Consider the following 23859-nt stretch of genomic DNA (forward strand, 5'->3'; position numbering starts at 1 on the left):
AATACTGAGTCTCAACGGTCTGGATGCCAGGCTAACAATACTGAGTTACAATGGTCTGGATGCCAGGCTAACAATACTGAGTCTCAACGGTCTGGATGCCAGGCTAACACTACTGAGTCTCAATGGTCTGGATTTAGAGCAGAAGTGTCAGCTGACACCTTCCTCCTCCCACACCAACATGTGGGTCCGTTAATGCCACTCAACCACTGTTCTACAACCTCTGTGTGAAAACTGTAGCAAACCCCCACATGTACTGATCTAGAAAGGCTGGGTCCAACCTCTGTGTGAATGCTGTAGCAAACCCCCACATGTATTGATCTAGAAAGGCTGGGTCCAACCTCTGTGTAAATGCTGTAGCAAACCCCCACATGTACTGATATAGAAAGGCTGGGTCCAACCTCTGTGTGAAAACTGTAGCAAACCCCCACATGTACTGATATAGAAAGGCTGGGTCCAACCTCTGTGTGAAAACTGTAGCAAACCCCCACATGTACTGATCTAGAAAGGCTGGGTCCAACCTCTGTGTGAAAACTGTAGCAAACCCCCACATGTATTGATCTAGAAAGGCTGGGTCCAACCTCTGTGTGAATGCTGTAGCAAACCCCCACATGTACTGATATAGAAAGGCTGGGTCCAACCTCTGTGTGAAAACTGTAGCAAACCCCCACATGTATTGATCTAGAAAGGCTGGGTCCAACCTCTGTGTGAAAACTGTAGCAAACCCCCACATGTACTGATCTAGAAAGGCTGGGTCCAACCTCTGTGTGAAAACTGTAGCAAACCCCCACATGTACTGATATAGAAAGGCTGGGTCCAACCTCTGTGTAAATGCTGTAGCAAACCCCCACATGTACTGATCTAGAAAGGCTGGGTCCAACCTCTGTGTAAATGCTGTAGCAAACCCCCACATGTACTGATCTAGAAAGGCTGGGTCCAACCTCTGTGTGAATGCTGTAGCAAACCCCCACATGTATTGATCTAGAAAGGCTGGGTCCAACCTCTGTGTGAAAGCTGTAGCAAACCCCCACATGTACTGATCTAGAAAGGCTGGGTCCAACCTCTGTGTGAATGCTGTAGCAAACCCCCACATGTATTGATCTAGAAAGGCTGGGTCCAACCTCTGTGTGAATGCTGTAGCAAACCCCCACATGTACTGATCTAGAAAGGCTGGGTCCAACCTCTGTGTGAAAACTGTAGCAAACCCCCACATGTAGTCTAATAGACAAGCTGTGGCTATAGCAAACCCCCACATATAGTCTAATAGACAAGCTGTGGCTATAGCAAACCCCCACATGTAGTCTAATAGACAAGCTGTGGCTATAGCAAACCCCCACATGTAGTCTAATAGACAAGCTGTGGCTATAGCAAACCCCCACATGTAGTCTAATAGACAAGCTGTGGCTATAGCAAACCCCCACATGTAGTCTAATAGACAAGCTGTGGCTATAGCAAACCCCCACATGTAGTCTAATAGACAAGCTGTGGCTATAGCAAACCCCCACATATAGTCTAATAGACAAGCTGTGGCTATAGCAAACCCCCACATGTAGTCTAATAGACAAGCTGTGGCTATAGCAAACCCCCACATGTAGTCTAATAGACAAGCTGTGGCTATAGCAAACCCCCACATGTAGTCTAATAGACAAGCTGTGGCTATAGCAAACCCCCACATGTAGTCTAATAGACAAGCTGTGGCTATAGCAAACCCCCACATGTTCAGTAGTTAGAAAGACTGTGGTCCTACCACCCTCAGAGTCTGTGACTGTGCAGCATATTCTCCTGATTGACAGAAGCTGGTATTTGTGCCTGTCTAAAGGAAGAGGTTGCTAGGCCATCTGGCACAGGCCCACACAGCTGGGACCCATGGGTACACTGATAATCAAAGGCTAAGTTGCCTTCTTTCTTTGGCATAATGACCAGCTTTGTTTGTTCTGTCCATTGTGGAGGGTTTCTTTAATAGTGTTTCCTCTTCCTTCAGCTTGTAATGGGTTTATGTGCAGTATTCTTTCTCCTGGACAGAGTATAGGATATTGATGAGAGGTTTGAAAAGACCAAAAGTTAAGACCACAGAAACAAGTTAATTTTCGTAATTTTTTGAGGAGAGTGCATTTATCTGAAAACATTGACCCCACAAATGTGTCAGCTTGACCCAACAAAGAAACAACAACAAGGGTCGTCATTGGTCAAAATCAGAAGAACACCAGACCTTTCCTATTACGAACACTACATAGATAGAATCAAATGTCCTGTGGTGATTATAGCAGGTTAGCGTTTTTTGTCATGAATCTTGTTCTGGAGGCAGCTCTGCAGAGTGGTCACTAGTTGGCACAGCCACAAAGTCATAAATTCAGATTTTAAACCTAACCTTAACCACACTGCTAACCCTAATGCTTAACCCTAACCTTAAATGAAGACCAAAAATACATTTTTTTCATTAATCTTTACAATATAGTCAAATTTTACTTTGGCGCTGACCCATCTAGCAGAAATAGCTCAGTTCTGCCTCAAGGACAAGACTCATCCCAATAAACATCTACCTGCGTGAATATAGGGGTCAATGAGAGGAAAAGTGCAGTCTATTGATGCAGCTTTTATTATTTTAATTGTAATGTTGCTTTGCACCCTCGGCTGCCCTCTGTTCTAACATCTCCAACCTAATGTGTGTGTGTGTGTGTGTGTGTGTGTGTGTGTGTGTGTGTGTGTGTGTGTGTGTGTGTGTGTGTGTGTGTGTGTGTCTGTCTGTCTGTCTGTCTGTCTGTCTGTCTGTCTGTCTGTCTGTGTGTCTGTGTGTCTGTCTGTCTGTCTGTCTGTCTGTGTGTGTGTGTGTGTGTGTGTGTGTGTGTGTGTGTGTGTGTGTGTGTGTGTGTGTGTGTGTGTGTGACGAAGGGGTGAATCAAAGCAGAAGCAGATAAAAACAGAAGACACATTTCCATCTCGAGTGGACTAATAAAGTTTATCCATCTCTAACCTGGTTCGTAACCCTCGGGACCTTCATCGCACATGAATTCTGCAGGAGAAAATCCATCTTGCATCGATTGCACAGTAATAGTTAAGTACAGTATATATCAGCAGAAAACCAGGATGTAGGCTTCTCACCTTCTCTTGCAACATATTAGTATTGACTAATGTAAAGCAACAAGTTTAGCTGAAGCTTTTCCTCTATCACTGTATTATTCAGATAGAATCAGATCTTTCATGGAACAGGGTTCTTCTACACTCTACATGATTCTACATACATAACAATAGAGGAGCACACAGCTGTAACAGAAAGTCAATGGCTGCTTTATACTTCACACAGTCTGTTTAGCGGCTCCTAATTTGACAGTCCCGCTTGGCAAGGTTGGAAATAAGCTAACCAGGTAGCATGCGCCTGACCTCATGGCATCAGTCCAGCTCCAGAGGTGAAGCAGCTCAATTTCAATTCAACGTCAAGACTGACGAGGTACTCTATATTTCAGACTGCTCTGCTCTCACAAGCCAGTGAACTGCCACGAGAAGAGACAACAAAGGGGAATTACTGCTTGGTATCTGCTATTACAGAAAATGACAAATACCTGCTGTGCTAATTACTACACAAAACCTATGATTATATCAAACGTGCACTGTAGAATGTAGCACAGAATAAATCACACTAGACTTTTACACGTACAGTGATGTCCGAAATGATTGACACCCTTGATAACGATGAGCAATAATGACTGTATAAAATCTATAATTCAAATACTGAGCTATATTGTATGCTCAAAAACCTGGGGAAATTATATTATTTTATGCTAATAATATTGCTCGGAGAAAGAGATTTTGTTTAACAAGAAATAAACATCTAAAAAAAGTAGGGGTCAAAATGATTGACACCCCTAAAGATTCTTATAAATAAAGTAGTCAAAAGTTTGGTATTAGGTTGCATATTCCTAGCACGCACATCAAGCTTGTGGCTCTACAAAATTGTTGGATGCATTTGCAGTTCGTTTTGGTTGTGTTTCAGATTATTTTGTGCCCAATAGAAATTCATGATAAATAATGTATTATGTCATTTTGTATTCACTTTTATTTTAAATAAGAATAGAATATGTTTATAAACACTTCTACATTCATGTGGATACTACCCATGATTACAGATAATCCTGAATGAATTGTGAATAATGATGAGCCCGAAAGTTACACTGAGGGTCAAAGATCATACCCCCAAGACATGCTAACCTCCCCTGTTACAGTTAATGGTGAGAGGTTAGCATGTCTTGTGGTTATGGTCTTTGACCCTCTGTAACTAGCCCTAAAGTATCCTATTCCTAAAACCATGAAAATGCTATCCTAAAGAAGACACATGGATTGACACTATGATAAACGACAACCCAAATACCCTTATGCAGCTGTATGAAGGCACAGCTTACACTTGTTAGTCAGCTAAACAGAAGCAATTTCTTAATTTCTTGTTCTTTCTTAAAACATTTGGATTGTATTGCTAGATATTACTGTTCTGTTGGAGCTAGAAACATAAGCATTTCGCTGCACCTGTGATAATATCTGCAAAACGGTGTACGCAACCAATAAACGTTGATTTGATTTAAATCACTGCATGTGTCACAGCAATGTAACGTCATCTGTCTGTGTCAGTAATAGTTTTGACATGTGGTATGATATGACAGCATCTTGGCAAGTAATAGTCCCCCACTGATATGTGTTGGAAACACACAACTATTGACAGTATACTGTGCTCAGCCTGAGTAAATGGTAAGCTATTAACATTTACCAACAACTATAACTTATGGTAGAGCTATTGAATGGGCACACAGACACATTTGCTAAAAACGTTGTATGTGTGGGAACTTGAATTGGGTCATCACAAATTGTCTTAAGGGGATGCATAGAGAGAAGACACAAATTGCCTTAAGGGGATGCATAGAGAGAATAAACAAATTGCCTTAAGGGGATGCCTAGAGAGAAGACACACATTGCCTTAAGGGGATGCATAGAGAGAAGACACACATTGCCTTAAGGGGATGCATAGAGAGAAGACACAAATTGCCTTAAGGGGATGCATAGAGAGAAGACACAAATTGCCTTAAGGGGATGCATAGAGAGAAGACTCACATTGCCTTAAGGGGATGCATAGAGAGAAGACACAAATTGCCTTAAGGGGATGCATAGAGAGAATAAACAAATTGCCTTAAGGGGATGCATAGAGAGAAGACACACATTGCCTTAAGGGGATGCATAGAGAGAAGACACAAATTGCCTTAAGGGGATGCATAGAGAGAAGACACAAATTGCCTTAAGGGGATGCATAAAGAGAAGACACACATTGCCTTAAGGGGATACATAGAGAGAAGACACAAATTGCCTTAAGGGGATGCATAGAGAGAAGACACAAATTGCCTTAAGGGGATGCATAGAGAGAAGAAACAAATGAGTCATGTTCTCCAAAGAGCCAATTCCTCCCTCCACAGGTTTCTGTAAAGCCATGCCCAGAGGCTGGCCATTCCCAGGTAAGCATTTCCACTTTACTGGAGCTGCTCTCATTCTATCAACCATTTCTGAATGGAGTAGACAAACTCCTGCAGCAGTACATTATTACAATTGCATTTGAAACATACTATGGTAGGCACATTATAATAGCTTCTCTGGTGTCTGTGTGTTGCTATCATTAGTTTAACAAGAATTGACATCTGCCAATGTCTTACGGGATAAACTGACTGCAACATGCCACTCTGAAGTTCTGTTCTACTTTTCACATAGTCAATACATGCAGTTATGTGACACCAACTCGACAGGGCTTTTTAGGGGGTAAAGAACTTAACATATTTTTGCAGAGGTGGGCGAGTGATAGGCTACATTCAGAGTTTACATTCAAATCAACAGATCTGTTACAGTTATTAAACATGACGGGAAGAGCTAAAATAATATGATACTAAGTGAACTGCATACTTTTCACAAATAGACGCGCGCTAATGTCGCTGTCCAATGACCCGTGGTGCTGAAAACGTTCTCGCAGACAATAAACTACGCGAGCGCTCATTTTGCTATTCACTGCATCGTGTTTCTTAAACTCAAAAACAAGTTGACCAGGAGGGCTACAGCAGGGTACCTTTTGCGTGCTTACTTGATGCGAGAAAACTAATGATTAGTAACTGACTTCTTTAGTTCTCGCGTGCTCATAATACAGACCATACAACGAGACAAAACCAGTTTCACAACTGTGGCATGTTGTAAGATATATATGATTTAGCGACCGAAGCTAAAAAGATAGCATGACCGAACAACAGGATGCGACAGCCACCTAGCCTGACTCCCCGATACTTTTAAATCACATGATCAACAAGAGGGGGGAAATGCGCTATTAGAAACCCGTGAAGAGCTATTTAGTAACAAAACCCTTCTGCAGAATATCGTTGAAGCCATGAGACAAAGTATTTGAAGTGTCCAGTCATCAAAAAGGCATCTCTAGTAGTTGTATCCTAGCAACTTCCTTCACCTACACGTGAAAGCATCACCGCCTTGCTACCGACATTTTCAGGCTTTTTGAGAGTATCTCGTTCGTAGGCGATAAATAAACTGTCGATAACCTACCTGGCTTTTTGAGTAATACTTATGCTGTGATATTAAGCTGTGAAACCATGCTACCATTTGAAGCCTATGCATGTTCTGGATAGTGCTGGAACCAATGCTAAGCTACAGTTTAATTGACTATGCAAATAAAACTGAAATGGCATATAATGAGACAGAGTCAAAGAGTACAGTGGTAGTTCCACACTAACTACTCTACTGCTACAGTGTGAAATGAAGGAGACAGTCACAGACAGTGAAACTGCTGCTTAACCTGAGGGTATAACTCGTCTTGAAACAATACAGAGTTAATGTACAGTCAGCCTTGGAGTAATACCGCTAACGCCTGTGTAACTTAACTTCTCCTGTTAGTCGCCAGTAGATAACACACAGATACACCACAACACCGTCCACCACAAATATGAAACTAAACACATCTAACCTTCTACTTCATTTTCCATTGGTAGAATCCCCCTGAAAAGCCAAACTGTTTTCCTTCTCTTTAGGAAAAGCAGATGTCATTCACTGGCATCCTGACAAAAGTCCAAGCATGCTGCATTTCAATTATGTGCACAGTTTCCCAATTCCCACAGTTTCTAGGTAATGAATGATGCTATGAGTAAAAATATCCTTGACGTGTAGAAGCTCGATAGAGCACTCATCAACAATAGAACAAAGTGAAAGAGCGACGTGAGGGAAGATAGAGAGAGATAAATACCGCTCACTACTCTTCCCACCATAGCCCCCTCCCCTTCACTTCTTTCTCTCTCCGACCCCCTCCTTCCCCTCCTGCGCTTCTCTCTACTCCGTCCCTCACTAGCCTGCAGTAAAATAAAACGTATCGCCAAGAGTAGACGTTGTCGTGCGCACGTGCCGCAGGTAAACAGACGCCCTCGTTTTCCCTTCAAGCCGTCGAGCTTTTAAAAGCTCGCGCCAACTTGGCGCTCTCATTAGTATTTATAATGTTACTTTTACTTTTTAATGTTCAACTGCCGATCGACACAGATCTGAGGTGGGTACATGTTTTGTACAATTCGGTTTTTCTCTCGTTTGATTTAATCTTATGGGGAAAATATTCGACGCATCCTGATATGTATCCTGCAGCTAGGCCTACTTCGGTTCATTGTCCCTGAAAGTGAGTAGCATTCAAAGGATTCGTTATCTCCCGTGGTAAATGTCAGCTCCAGTCTATATCGAAATGATTCATTTGGAGCAAACCGCTTGTTGCCCTGTCTGCGCTAATTTACCGTATTTAGCCTACCTAACATGCACACCGTGACCATGCATTGTGTAGACCACGGTCAGTCTCTTGGTTTGTTATGCGGGTTGGTAGATAGTTTTACTACAGCTCTTTACTTTCAGATTAGATGGAGAACCAACCGGAGAGGTTAGCAGCTCTGTGTGGCTTAATTTGGCGCGCACTGTCTTCCTAATGAACCAGTACCCGATTAGCGAGTGCCACCGGGACCGTCCAGGACCATGGACAGAGAATGATTAGTGGGTTCTGATTAGCCTGTTCTGCAGCTCCCATACCTCAGTGTTTTCTGTCCTGCCCATGGCTCCGTACCTGCAGTGCTGCAGAGGAAAGGAAAAGCGCTCCTCCCCCACTCTGCATTATGACAAATCAAGGAAGGCAGGAAGGCAGGCAGCTGTGTACGTACCATTAGCACATCATAGCACAGTTTCAAAATGAACGGATAAGGGAAAGAGAACCCAATAGCTTTAGCTTATACCCTACTGACAATTTAAACTCTTATTATTATTATTATTAAAGAATGGGAATTAAATGATGTAGGTTAATGAGTGATAGAATTATGGATCAATACAGGCACACAAATGGTTAAGTGTCGTATTACATATATAGTAGCTCTGGAATGGTGTCTTTTCTAGGTTACGTTTATCTGTGCTGTAGCACGTGCAACATTTCATTAAATGAAGCGTGTAAAGGCAGCGGTATACAATGCATTAGGTGGAAATATGAACATCTATATCATACTATATTCTTCATTTTAATATAATAAATTGTGCAGCTGTAAAATGGCTACATATTCACTGAGTCTACAAAACATTATGAACACCTGCTGTTTCCATGACACAGACCGACCAGGTGAATCCAGGTGAACGCTATGATCCCCTATTGATGTCACCTGTTAAATCTACTTCAATCAGTGTAGATTAAGGGGAGGAGACAGGTAAAATAAGGATTTTTAAGCCTTGAGACAATTGAGACATGGATTGTGTATGTGTGCCATTGAGGGTGAATGGATAAGACAACATATTGAAGTGCTTTTACATGGGGTATGGTAGTAGATGCCAGGTGCACCGGTTTGTGTCAAGAACTGAAACGCTACTGGGTTTCTCACACGCAACAGTTTCCCGTTTGTATCAAGAATGGTCCACCACCCAAAGGACATCCAGCCAATTTGACACAACTGTGGGAAGCATTGGAGTCAACATGGGACAGCATCCCTGTGAAATGCTTTTGACACCTTGTAGAGTCCATGCCTCGACAAATTGAGGCTGTTCTGAGGGCAAAGGGCAGGGGGGATGATCCTGGATGATACTATTGTATCACCTTGTTCTTTTTTCTCTTGTCACTAAGGTTACTGGCAATCAGTATGTTATTCATACCAGCCACTGCAGTCCTGCGTAAACAGCATTAAGAAAACCACAATTGATGCACTTTGATTGACATTGAGTTGAGTATTTCTTAAATAGAGCATTGCAACAATGTTGTATGTAAAGAAAAGGGGAACTCGCATACCTTCAGTCCTGCCAGGTTTATGTAAAAAACACTATACTAAATAGAAAGGAAATCTACAGCACACATACATTTGCTATGTTGAGTTTTTAAACATGAATGGATCAACTGACACCAGTCTGAATCAGTTTATCTCACCAATCATCTGGATCCAATCTGGATCAATTCACCTGAGACAAGTGACCAAGGGATGGCCTGTTCAACCACCCAGGTCCCACATGCTACCCTATTCCCCACATAGGACTCTGGTCAAAAGTAGTGCACTATATAGGGAATAGGGTGCTATCTGGGACTAGACCAGCTGCTTCAGGGCTCTGTTGATTCTAGCAGGATGAACTTAACAAACACCATTTAGTATTTATGAGTATCATCAGGATAGGCATGAGGCAACAGAGGCATACATCTGAAAAGCCAGCATGAAATCTTTGGACATGAACAGAGTGGAAAAATACATCAAATAAATGATTACCATACATGGCAAATGAGAGGATCCAAAATAACCGGCAAAATGCAACCACAAGCCAATACCAATAGCAAGACAATATCAAGGCAGAAAGCGGGAGAGGGGAAAGGGTTAATAGAAGTAGTAAGGTAATAGATCAGACTCTGTTTTCCCTCAGCTCCTTAGCGTAGTGTGGAGTGTAGAGTAGCGAGACTGGTTCTATGAATGGACCTGTGAGGCAGAGAGAGTAGGGTGAGTGTACTGTATGAATGGACCTGTGAGGCAGAGAGAGTAGGGTGAGTGTACTGTATGAATGGACCTGTGAGGCAGAGAGAGTAGGGTGAGTGTACTGTATGAATGGACCTGTGAGGCAGAGAGAGTAGGGTGAGTGTACTGTATGAATGGACCTGTGAGGCAGAGAGAGTAGGGTGAGTGTACTGTATGAATGGACCTGTGAGGCAGAGAGAGTAGGGTGAGTGTACTGTATGAATGGACCTGTGAGACAGAGAGAGTAGGGTGAGTGTACTGTATGAATGGACCTGTGAGGCAGAGAGAGTAGGGTGAGTGTACTGTATGAATGGACCTGTGAGGCAGAGAGAGTAGGGTGAGTGTACTGTATGAATGGACCTGTGAGGCAGAGAGAGTAGGGTGAGTGTACTGTATGAATGGACCTGTGAGACAGAGAGAGTAGGGTGAGTGTACTGTATGAATGGACCTGTGAGGCAGCTACTGCAGTGTGTGTGTGCGACTGTGCATTGACAGGCTAAAGTAGGGCATGGTGAAGAGAGGGGAGGAGAGTACAGGAGCGGGCTGACGGGACAGCTGCATTGCAGACGCCCCTTGAGGGAGTGGGATTGAATAATCAAGAACCACCGGCTCCCAGGCAGATGTGGTGCGGTGCGGCGGAACCAGTGTATCCCTCCACCATTCATTCATACAGTACACTCACCCTACTCAAGTGCCTCACTTCATTGCAGTCTAAATATACTAATTCACAAGACTTCCTGCTGCGAAGTCCTTGAGCCCTAGTCTTCATTGTGCAGCCAATCAAAATTCCCATGTGTGCCGAACAACATACACTCATGTATGTCATAGTGGTTCGAGGAGATCTATTTGCAGTGATGCCAAGACTCTAACATCCATGATCAACTAAGTCGATTCACTGCAGCTATTAGATATGGATCCTGACATGTCTATCAGAACACAATAGCATCGTCTGAAAGACACAGGACAAGGACTGGTGCTCTTCATGGTTCTGGTCCATGGTCCAAATCAAACCCAAGATGAACTGAGTTTCTACTACAGTTGATACACTACAATTGGGTCGTTCCACGAACGGAGTGCCTTTTCACTTTGATATTTTAAGTAGGAATTTTGCACCAATATTGAAGATTGAAAGCCTGTTTTATTAAACCAAGTGCCCTTTAATATAGACCACATGAAGAATTCATTCAATCAGGTTTTTTTATGTATGAATAAAGACTAAATGCTGCATTTAGACATGTCCCTCTGTGACTTCTAGGAAGATTTCAACCCACTGAACCCCAACATGTATCCACGTTTTATCATTATTGTAAAGCCCTCGTTATTGTTTCTTTGACAAAGTCATTTCTGGAGATGATTATTTAATTCATGTGATTAGTGATTCATCTAATCACATGAAAGGTCTGTCCCTCATTTTAATGTCAACCCTGTCGCGTGAACTGTACTCTGGTTTTAATATGCTGTAACGATACATGCATATTGTTTTATGTTCAAAAGAAACATTGAATATCTAAAAGGCAAATGATAATGTAAAAGCAAGAGCTGGTTCTACTGTTTTTGGCCATTTTCTAGTGTTTTGTGGTGGAAAACTGAGGAGGTCCAGCATAACACGTCAACCCTGTTCCCCATAGATAGACAGGCTAGAATTTCTTAAGCAATTACAATTCATGTGTAATTGTAATGAAGCTTGCATTCAATTGCCCCTCCCTGTTGCACACAACAAGCTTCCATTTCCTCTGACATGGGATTTATGGCTGATTAAATCGTTAACCCTGTTACGGTCAACCCAGTTACGGTCAACCCTGTTACTTTATGTGGCACTTAATAGTCTCTTAGTGTGGTCATTTTGGTATTTAACCTCTTGAGATGGGAACATGTGTTTTGTATTAAATTGAACATGTCCTCTGTATGGCAGAATGTTAAAACTAGGTGAAATAAAATCTTTACACTACCCAAAAGGTACTCATTTGACCCAACTATTGATCCTGACATCAGAAAACATTGAAGACACAGAACAAGACTAGTGTTCTCCATGGTCCTGAAATAAAACCTGATCCCAAGATCCCAATGGAGTTGACTCACTGATGCTATCACACCTGATGACTGATGACTAATGTTCTCCATGGTCCTGAAAGCCCATAATGAAGTTGATTCACTGCATATATTGATTCCAAAATGTCTATCAGACCACATTATTAACACTACAGGATCCTCTCACAGATACAGGACAACAGGAAAAGGACTAGTACTCTCCAATGTACTGAAATCCAACTCAATCTTCAAGTGATTACTGTCCATCATGGACCAGCCACCACACAGCCACATGCCTATAGAACATACTGTAATATAAATACACAGGTAGTTGTGATTTGTGACACACAGAGCAGCAACACGACAGCACAGCGGAGAGTCATTTAGGATGAGCCAGCAGATAGCACTTCTCTGGTGCCCAGGGCAGAAGGACAGGGAGAGCAAGAGAGAGAGAGAAAAAGAGAGAGGGGGAAGCAGAGAGAGAGATAAAGAGAGAGGGGGAAGCAGAGAGAGCGATAAAGAGACACAGAAAGACATAGTGAGGCAAAAAGAGAGAGGAAGAAAGACGGGGAAGGAGAACAAGAGAGAAAGAGAGGGGGAAGCAGAGAGAGAAAGAGAGGGGGAAGCAGGGAGAGAGACAAAGAGAGAAGGGGAAGCAGGGAGAGAGAGAAAGAGAGAAGGGGAAGCAGAGAGAGAAAGAGAGAAGGGGAAGCAGAGAGAGAGATAAAGAGAGAGGGGGAAGCAGAGAGAGAGATAAAGAGAGAGGGGGAAGCAGAGAGAGAAATAAAGAGACACAGAAAGACATAGTGAGGCAAAAAGAGAGAGGAAGATAGACCGAGATGTCTTACCGTCCAGTGAGAGCCAGTCGTGTTGTGAGGAGGGCAGTGAGGGCAGAGCGCGGGCTTTGTACTCAAACACCACTGAGTTAGAGATGATCTGGTTACTGGCAGTCACCTGCAGTGTCACCAGCCCAGTGTCATGAGCTGTGGACAGAGACAGACCGAGGGAGTCCGAGTCAGACACTTCACTGACAACTGCTACAACTCCAATGCTCCTGACTCTAACCACCTGTAGACCTCCTTGGAACTTTATATTCTTCTTCTTAAAACTTCTCAGTGGCCAGGGAGACAATCTCCACTGAGGAACAGAGACATGAGTACAGACCTTCATGTAATGTATGCTGATCTAAGTCTAAAAGATAACGACTGATATCCCTGGTAGGTACAGTACACTTTGTTTCCAGTCAACCCTGGTGGAAGGATCCAGAGGGTGTGTCAAGGCCAGGCCACTGAGACCAGTCTTACCTGGGCAGTAGCAGCGCAGCACCCCAGGCTGGATGAGAGAGGCAGGGACAGATATCTGATCAAACAGGCAGTTGTAGTTAGAGCTGGCCTCCTGCCATGGACCAGTGATGAGCACCTTCACTCCTCCCTGAAACAGATATGCACACAGACTCACAGCGCGGGAAACTGGATCATCTGGATCTATACTGGGTATTAGGGAGCAAGTGTGAATTTGGCCATGATTTAATGTCATGCTGCCATCTTGTGGGGAATAGTAGGAATAACGTGAACACAGTGACGTAGTCTCAAAATGCTGCTACCTAGTGGTGGAAGAGTGTCATTGGCATTACACAACCGTTTAATGTCTCTGCTATATTTACTGCGTTGCCGTCCTGTGGTTGGACAGTGATATTACAGCCATTTTTCTGTCTGACCAAAGTGGTTGCCATCTTGTGGATGAACAGTGTCCTTGGCGTTAAACCGACGTTCTCTGTACATACAGTACACTCCCCTCCCTTATTTATTTGGACAGTGAAGCTAAAACTTTTAATTTGGCTCTATACTCCAGCCTTTTGGATTTGAAATGTTTTATAAAAGGTGACCGTACAGAATGTAACTTTTTATTTGAGGGTATTTTCATACATATCTGTTTTACCGTGTAGAAGTGAAAGCACGTTAGACTATCTAGTCCCCCGATTTGAAGGTGTCATAACTATTTGCACAACTTCACTTAGTGTATTCAATTTAGTCAAAGGTTTAGTATTTGGTCCAATATTCCTATAGCACAGAATGACTACGTCAAGCTTGTGACCCTGCACTTGTTGGATACATTTGCATTTTGTTTTGGTTGTGGTTTGGATTATGCTGTGCCCAATAGAAATGAATAGTAAATCATGTATTTTGTCATTTTGGAGTCACTTTTATTGTAAATAAGAATAGAACATGTTTCTGAATGCTTCTGCATTAATGTGGATGCTACCATGATTAAGAATAATCAAGAATGAATCGTGAATAATGATGAGAGAGAAAGTCACAGAGGCATAAATATCATACCCCCAAAAATGCTAACCTCCCTTGTTATTGTAATGGAGAGAGATTAGCATGTATTGGAGATATGCTAACCTCCCCTGTTATTGTAATGGAGAGAGGTTAGTATGTCTTGGAGGTATGCTAACCTCCCCTGTTATTGTAATGGTGAGAGGTTAGCATGTCTTGGGGGTATGCTAACCTCCCCTGTTATTGTAATGGAGAGAGGTTAGCATGTCTTGGAGATATGCTAACCTCCCCTGTTATTGTAATGGAGAGAGGTTAGCATGTCTTGGAGGTATGCTAACCTCCCCTGTTATTGTAATGATGAGAGGTTAGCATGTCTTGGGGGTATGCTAACCTCCCCTGTTATTGTAATGGTGAGAGGTTAGCATGTCTTGGAGGTATGCTAACCTCCCCTGTTATTGTAATGGTGAGAGGTTAGCATGTAATGGGGGTATGATATTTTTGCATCTGTAACTTTCTCTCTCATCATTATTCACAATTAATTCAGGATTATTCGTAATCATGGCAGCATCCACATTAATGTAAAAGTGTTCAGAAAGATATTCTATTCTTATTTACAATAAAAGAGTCTGCAAAATGACACAATACATTATTTACCATTCATTTATATTTCCATGGGGTGGCAGATAGCCGAGTGTTGGGCCAGTAACCGAATGGTTGCTGGATCGAATCCCAGAGCTGACAAGGTAAAAAGCTGTCATTCTGCCCTTGAACAAGGCAGTTAACCCACTGTTCCCCGGTAGGCTGTCATTGTAAATAAGATTTTGTTCTTAACTGACTTGCCAAGTAAAAACATATATATATTTTTTTTTTCAATTAAAAATACATGTTTGCCCATTGAAGAAATGCTCAGAAAGGGACTTTTTGGACCTGAATGTCAGAACATTCAAGAGATAAAGGTGCTCAAAGTTGACCTATTCTGCAGACCCCACCATACCATGAGACATCCATGTCGTCATCACTGGGAAATATAAATGGTTGAGATTGATATTATTTAAAAGCTTACAAACAGGGTTGTCAAACTATTTTATGATTTTAATATATATTTTTTTACCTTTAACCTTTAAATATTTGCACATGTAGTAGCTTAGACGCTAATTGACATCATCTGAGGTGTTTGTGTTGTGCCCGCCATCAGTTGAGACACAACATGCTCTTGAATACAGGGTGGGTGTAATTTCATTCATAGAAATAGCGATCATAGAATGGACCTATCCCTTCAGACCACTGCAATTTAGATGGTACACCATTGACATTTAAATTGAATTGACATTTTAACTTCTAATTACTACCACAAAGATGACCACCGGTCCACCCACCGTCGAATGTTAACCTAAATAGTCATGTCTATTCTACTACCTATATTTCTATGATTTCAATATGTTTCCAATGGAGGACAGTATAATTTAAAACAACAGTTATTCTCATTCAAGTCAACATTCTCTTATGTGTGGACCTCCAACCATCTTTGTAGTACTATTTGAAAGTTGACATTTAAATTTAATTCCACTTTTTAATACATTTATCAGCCAAAACATGACACCCACCTTGTATTCAAGAGCATGTTGTGTCTCAACTGAGGGTGGGCACAACAAAATATGTGAATATGAAACAAATTGGAGTGTAAGTAAGCGTTATTAATTGACATTGAAGGTAAAAAAAGGAACATTTTATATGTATATGTTTTTTCTCCAGAAATTATAAAATTATTTGACAACCCTGTGTTGTAAGCTCTAAATTCTATAAATCTCAACTGTTTATCTTTTCCAGTGATTAAGAATGGATGTCTCATGGTATGGTGGGGCATGCAAAATAGGTCAACTTTGATTACCTTTATCTCTTGAATGTTTTGTCACTCAGGTCCAAAAAGTCCCTTTCTGAGCACTTCTACGATGGGCAAATATGTATCGAAGGTTTCGTTCAAATCAAAAGGGGTGCTGTCAAAAAGTGACTGAATTCAAATGGTGTCACGTTCCTGACCTGTTGCTGTTAGTTTTGTATGTGTTAGTTGGTCAGGACGTGAGTTTGGGTGGGCAGTCTATGTTTTCTGTTTCTATGTTTGTTTAAGGGTTGCCTGGTATGGCTCTCAATTAGAGGCAGGTGTTTGGCGTTTCCTCTAATTGAGAGTCATATTAAGGTAGGTGTTTTCACACTGTTTGTTGTGGGTGGTTGTCTCCTGTGTCAGTGTATGTCGTTGCGCCACTTGGGACTGTTTCGGTTTTGTTTGTTCGTTCGTTTTATGTAGGCAGTTTTCGTGTTCATGCGTTCTTCGTGTTTCATGTGAGTTCGTCGTTCAGGTCTGTCTACATCGTTTATTTGTTTTGTAACTTCAAGTGTTCGTTCGTGTTTTCTGTTTTGTTTATTAAACATCATGTCTAAGTATCACGCTGCGTCTTGGTTCAATCCATGCTCCTCCTCTTCGGAAGAAGAGGAGAACCGTTACAGAACCACCCACCACAAACAGTGTGAAAACACCTACCTTAATATGACTCTCAATTAGAGGAAACGCCAAACACCTGCCTCTAATTGAGAGCCATACCAGGCAACCCTTAAACAAACATAGAAACAGAAAACATAGACTGCCCACCCAAACTCACGTCCTGACCAACTAACACATACAAAACTAACAGAAACAGGTCAGGAACGTGACAAATGGATTTATCCCACAACATAATCTGAAACACAACCAAAACAAACTGCAAATGCATCCAACAAGTTTGTTGTCACAAGCTTGATGTAGTTATTGTGTGCTAGGAATATGGAACCAAAGTACTTAACTTTTGACTGTAAATGCAATACACTATACGTGAATTTGTCCAAATACTTATGACACCTTCAAATGGGGGACTAGATACATAAAGTCATCATTTCTAAACGGTAAAACATATGTATGAACATACCCTCAAATACAAGGGGACATTCTGTTCTGTCGCCTCACATAAAACATTTGATGTCAAATCCAAAATGCTGGAGTATAGAGCCACATTTAAAGTTTTATTAACATCACTGTCCAAATAAATACATAGGGGAGTGTACTTTATTGAGCTGCCATCCGGTGGTTGGACAGTGCTACTGGCATTACACAGACTCCTTTACTCTCTGTTTTGTACTTTATTGAGCTGCCATCCGGTGGTTGGACAGTGCTACTGGCATTACACAGACTCCTTTACTCTCTGTTTTGTACTTTATTGAGCTGCCATCCGGTGGTTGGACAGTGCTACTGGCATTACACAGACTCCTTTACTCTCTGTTTTGTACTTTATTGAGCTGCCATCCGGTGGTTGGACAGTGCTACTGGCATTACACAGACTCCTTTACTCTCTGTTTTGTACTTTATTGAGCTGCCATCCTGTGGTTGGACAGTGCTACTGGCATTAAACAGACTCCTTTACTCTCTGTTTTGTACTTTATTGAGCTGCCATCCTGTGGTTGGACAGTGCTACTGGCATTAAACAGACTCCTTTACTCTCTGTTTTGTACTTTACTGAGCTGCCATCCTGTGGTTGGACAGTGCTACTGGCATTAAACAGACTCCATTACTCTCTGTTTTGTACTTTATTGAGCTGCCATCCGGTGGTTGGACAGTGCTACTGGCATTAAACAGACTCCATTACTCTCTGTTTTGTACTTTATTGAGCTGCCATCCAGTGGTTGGACAGTGCTACTGGCATTACACAGACTCCATTACTCTCTATTTTGTACTTTATTGAGCTGCCATCCTGTGGTTGGACAGTGCTACTGGCATTACACAGACTCCTTTACTCTCTGTTTTGTACTTTATTGAGCTGCCATCCGGTGGTTGGACAGTGCTACTGGCATTAAACAGACTCCATTACTCTCTGTTTTGTACTTTATTGAGCTGCCATCCGGTGGTTGGACAGTGCTACTGGCATTACACAGACTCCATTACTCTCTATTTTGTACTTTATTGAGCTGCCATCCTGTGGTTGGACAGTGCTACTGGCATTACACAGACTCCTTTACTCTCTGTTTTGTACTTTATTGAGCTGCCATCCTGTGGTTGGACAGTGCTACTGGCATTACACAGACTCCTTTACTCTCTGTTTTGTACTTTATTGAGCTGCCATCCGGTGGTTGGACAGTCCTACTGGCATTACACAGACTCCTTTACTCTCTGTTTTGTACTTTATTGAGCTGCCATCCGGTGGTTGGACAGTGCTACTGGCATTACACAGACTCCTTTACTCTCTGTTTTGTACTTTATTGAGCTGCCATCCTGTGGTTGGACAGTGCTACTGGCATTACACAGACTCCTTTACTCTCTGTTTTGTACTTTATTGAGCTGCCAGCCGGTGGTTGGACAGTGCTACTGGCATTACACAGACTCCTTTACTCTCTGTTTTGTACTTTATTGAGCTGCCATCCAGTGGTTGGACAGTGCTACTGGCATTAAACAGACTCCATTACTCTCTATTTTGTACTTTATTGAGCTGCCATCCGGTGGTTGGACAGTGCTACTGGCATTACACAGACTCCATTACTCTCTATTTTGTACTTTATTGAGCTGCCATCCTGTGGTTGGACAGTGCTACTGGCATTACACAGACTCCTTTACTCTCTGTTTTGTACTTTATTGAGCTGCCATCCGGTGGTTGGACAGTGCTACTGGCATTACACAGACTCCATTACTCTCTATTTTGTACTTTATTGAGCTGCCATGCTGTGGTTGGACAGTGCTACTGGCATTACACAGACTCCTTTACTCTCTGTTTTGTACTTTATTGAGCTGCCATCCGGTGGTTGGACAGTGCTACTGGCATTACACAGACTCCTTTACTCTCTGTTTTGTACTTTATTGAGCTGCCATCCTGTGGTTGGACAGTGCTACTGGCATTACACAGACTCCTTTACTCTCTGTTTTGTACTTTATTGAGCTGCCATCCGGTGGTTGCACAGTGATATTACAGTTCATTCAAACTATGTTGATATGTTCAGGTAACTGCCAAAACAAAGGAAACGACAACATAAAGAATCTAAATAGGGCGTTGGACAACCACGAGCCAGATCAGCTTCAAAGCGCCTTGGCATCGATTCTGGAACTCTGTTGGAGGGCATGCAACACCATTCTTCCACAAGAAATGCCATTATTTGGTGTTTTGTTGATGGTGGCGCCGCTCCAGAATCTCTCATAAGTGGTCAATTGGGTTGAGATCTGGTGACTGAGACATCCATGGCATATGGTTTACATCATTTTCATGCTCATCAAACCATTCAGTGACCTGCGGATGGGGGTATTGTCATCCTATGAGTGCATAGCAATGGTAGCCAAACTATTGAGCAACTGGGTCTACCAAGCATTTTTTTCTGTACTTTTTACAACCTGTTTCTCCCCAATTGGTAGTTACAGTCTTGTCCCATCGCTGAAACTCCCATACGGACTTGGGAGAGGCGAAGGCCGAGAGCCATGTGTCCTCCGAACCGCGAACCTGTCAAGCCACACTGCTTCTTGACACACTGCTCGTTTAACCCGGAAGCCAGCTGCACCAATGTGTTGGAGGAAACACGTCCAGCTGGCGACCGAAGTCAGCTTGCAGGCACCCGGCCCGCCACATGGGGTCGCTAGAGCGCGATGGAACAAGGAAATCCTGGCCAGCCAAACCCGCCCCTAACCCGGACGACGCTGGGCCAATTGTGTGCCTCCTCATGGGTCTCCCGGTCATGGCCGGCTGTGACACAGTCTGGGGTTGAACCCGGGTCTGTAGTGATGCCTCAAGCGCTGCAATGCAGTGCTTTATACAGTTGCGCCACTCTGGAGGCCTCCTGCCCACCATTTTTATACATGACCCTAAGCATGATGGGATGTTAATTCATTGGTTAGAAATTGCTCAGGAACCACACCTGTGTGTAAGCACCTGCTTTCAATATACTTTGTATCCCTGGTTTACTAAAGTGTTTCCTATATTTTGGCAGTTCAGGTTGGTTGAAGGAGATCCATTATTTCTGTCTGACCAAAGTGGAACTTGAGAAATTGCCTCTCTGTATGCGTTTACCCAATCCCAACGACAAAACATCTTTGTAACTACATTTGGTAACTCAATTGGAGTGTAATGCTTTGCGAAATAAGGAGTATATGCACTGCTAGTGTGGTGGAGGCTCACCTCAGGGTAGGACCACTCGGGCGAGTAGTCAGTGACCATGAAGAGTCTCCCTGTGGCCTGCAACATCCCCAGAGCCCCGTGGGCCACGGCTGCAGACACCACCTCCGCCACGTCCATGTATGCCAGAGAGCCTGACTCCGTCCCTGCACCCCCAGCCCCGGCACCCAGAGACTGAGGGCTGCAGCAGGGCTGGAGACAGAGCTCTGAGGGGCTGTATCCTGCCCCCCGGGCCCCTCCTACCCCTCCGTCCTCCTGGCCCTGCTGGGGAGCTCCGCTAGGCGTGGCCTGACCGTCTGAGCCGTGGTTGGCCACCAGCTGGTGGTTGTAAAGAGCTCCCCCGGCCACCATGTTGGTTCCACTACCATCCACAGAGATAAAGTCATTGATGAGGTCAGAGAACTGGTTTCCAAAGGAGATGTCGAAGTGGTCCAGGCTGATCTCCATGCCTCCCCCGCCTGCTCCCCCGTTAGAGCCCGCTCCGCCCAGGCCCTGGTGGGGCCCCACGGTGTTGTAGAGGCCCTGGACCATCCCAGCCCCCTGGAGGAGGGGCTGCAGCTGCTGCTGTGAGCGATTGCTGCCGTCATTGTTGATGCCATTTCCATTATGCATGGTCACTCCTTCTCCTCCTCCTCCGCCTCCCTGACCTCCTCCACCGTTGGCCTGCTGCAGGTAGTGCTCTGTCCCTCCTCCCTCTGGGTTGCCTCCTCCACAGGCCTGGAGGTGATCCCCAGGCTTCAGTAGGCCCTCTCCGTTCTCTGTTCCCCCGGCCTGGCCTGAGCCCACGCTGCCTGGCTGCTCCAGACCCACCACCTCCTCATGCTCTGGCCCCAGCCCAGGGAAGCCCCCCTGGTACTGCAGAAGCTGGAGAGACCCAGGCCCCTGCCCTGGCCCCTCGGTGGGGGAGCCCCCGTTGCAGTTGGCCCTGTGGTGGCTCTGGTGGTGGTGGTGGAGGTGGCCATTAATGCCAGGGGAATCCGTCTTGACCACCTGCAGGCCCATGTAAGCTGTGGAGTCGTGGGAGTTGTGCTCCATCAGGTGAGTCTTCTGGCCCATGGAGGACCTGCCCTGCTGGGCCTGGCCGGGCTGCTGGGTGTCCTGGAGGAAGAAGCTGGGCGAGTGGCTCTGGTGGGAGAGGTGGGGGCTGTTCATAGCCTGGCCATAGCCCACTGACCCAGCCCCGGAGGAGTATTCCTGCTTGGCATCGATGGCACTGAAGTCCATCTGCTCCAGGGTGGTGCTGGGGCTCAGGCCTCCTCCAGAGGGCAGCAGAGAGCCTGCAGGGGTCAGGCCGAGGGAGCCCTGTGCTGAACCAGCCCCAGAGGAACCAGCTCCACCTCCTCCACAGCTCACCACCGCCCCCACCTGATAGCCCTGCTCTGTGGCCAGCTGCTGCTCGAAGGACATGTCCTCCGTCTTGATGTTCTTCACCAGAGCAGAGTTGAAGCTGTATCCAGAGTCTGACATGGATGGAGAGCGCTGCATACTGCCGTTGGTGCCGTTGGAGGAAGAGGAGGAAGAGGACGAGCTGCCGCCCCCCTTCAGCCTGCTGCCCCCGTAGGTCTGGCCCTGCTTGGGGTTGTTGAGGAAGCAGTCAGGGTCAAAGTTCATGGTGGTCTCAGGTATCTTCATGCCTCCGACATCCAGGCTGCTGGACAGGACCAGCTCCTCAGACACACCGGCTGCAGACAGCATGGACAGCCCATCTGCTCCCCCTGCCCCCCCGGGACCCTCCCCAGCCCCTCCGCTGGGGAAGGCAAACTTGTGGTTGTCTGCCACCACACCGGACAACACCAGGCCCTGGGAGGCTGCGTCGGGGCCCATGAGGTGGGCGTTGGGGCCCCCATTGGGGGACATGCTATAGACGGGGTCCCCGGTCACCTCGGACATGAATACGCTCTGGGACAGGCTGGACATGACGGAAGCCACGTGGCCCATGCCCGTCACCACGGGACTGTCAGCCATGTCTGGGTCGCTGTTCAGCCCGCTGCTGATGGACACGGGGGAGTTCTGGGTGGTGTCAGGGACCTCCACCTGGTTGGTAGAGGACACCTCCGTGCTGTTCTGGTGAAGGAGAACAGGCTTGGGAATCTTGCCATTGCGTTTCTCCCTGGCGCTGCCCCCTCCCCCTCCGGAACTTTTCCCTCCCCCTCCATGGCTGCTGTGCTCGGTCTTGCCCTCGGACACGTCGTTGTTCTGGACCTCAGAGTGACCGCTGCTGTAGCCTCCACGGGGGTCCACCTTGGGGGAGATGATGCGGTGTTTGGCGCTGTTGCACTTGTGGTGCACGCTGCTCCCTGCGCCTGTTCGAGGGAGATAGGAGAGGTTACTGAGAGATACAGTAGAAGTCATCAGTCATTTAGAAAGAATGCAGAATAGTACAGTGAATCTCCACTTGTCACTTCAATCTCACTGTATTGATTACTTTCATTTTACTCCTGGGGCTCTTTCATACTCTTGCTTGTGCCTGTCCTTTTTTCCCGTTAACGTTACGACTGCGGAAATGTTTGTAATCACCTGTCAAACACACCCCGGTAATGGCTGAAATGGGTTCAATGGAATACATTGTCTACAAGAATATTAGTTGGAGATTTAATAAACCGTCTCGACACGTCACAAGAAAGAGAAGGAAGATAACTTTATTTTGATGGGTGTTCATTTTTGGTGGAATGGAAAAAAGGTATCATATAATACAGTTTAAATATTTACAAATTACAATGAACTAAAAAATATAAACGCAACATGTAAAGTGTTGGTCCCATGTTTCATGGAACTGAAATAAAAGTTTACTATACTCACAAAAAGCTTATTTCTCTCAAATGTTGTTCACACATTTGTTTAATTCCTTGTTAGTGAGCATTTCTCCTTTGCCAAGATAATCCAATCACCTGACAGGTGTGGCACATCAAAAAGCTAATTAAACAGCATGATCATTATACAGGTGCACAAAAAAAAGTCACTCTAAAATGTGCAGTTTTGTCACACAACACAATGCTACAGATTTTAAGGGAGCGTGCAGTTGGCATGCTGACTGCAGGAATGTCTACCATAAGCCGCCTCTAACATTGTTTTAGAGAATTTGGCAGTACGTCTAACCGGCCTCACAACTGCAGACCACGTGTAACCACACCAGCCCAGGACCTCCACATCTGGCTTCTGAGCTCAGCCACCCGGACAGCTGATTAAAGTGTGGGTTTGCACAACCGAAGAATTTCTGCACAAACTGTCAGAAACCGTCTCAGGGAAGCTCATCTGTGTGCTCGTCGTTCTCACCAGGGTCTTGACCTGACTGCAGTTTGGCGTCGTAACTGACTTCAGTGGACAAATGCTCACCTTCGATGGCCACTGGCACACTGGAGAAAAGTG

The 23859-nt window shown here is 44.6% G+C and overlaps 1 protein-coding gene across 11 annotated transcripts in view; it reads right to left on the minus strand.

Annotated features, from left to right (window-relative positions):
- Positions 1–23859, minus strand: part of camta1a (calmodulin binding transcription activator 1a) — a 523753-nt gene that overhangs the window by 24155 nt on the left and 475739 nt on the right. For 10 of the 11 annotated variants that reach the window (XM_055931565.1, XM_055931568.1, XM_055931561.1 and 7 more), the window contains 3 exons: positions 20497–22796; positions 13346–13472; positions 12890–13024 (listed from right to left, as the gene is read on the minus strand). In XM_055931565.1, the coding sequence (XP_055787540.1) occupies positions 12890–13024; positions 13346–13472; positions 20497–22796 (2562 nt within the window). Of the gene's footprint in view, positions 1–6985; positions 7296–12889; positions 13025–13345; positions 13473–20496; positions 22797–23859 lie in introns of those variants that run through there. The other variant, XM_055931566.1, reaches the window with a different exon arrangement.

The sequence above is a fragment of the Salvelinus fontinalis genome, chromosome 8 (assembly GCF_029448725.1).
Source record: "Salvelinus fontinalis isolate EN_2023a chromosome 8, ASM2944872v1, whole genome shotgun sequence".
Lineage (NCBI taxonomy): Eukaryota > Metazoa > Chordata > Actinopteri > Salmoniformes > Salmonidae > Salvelinus > Salvelinus fontinalis.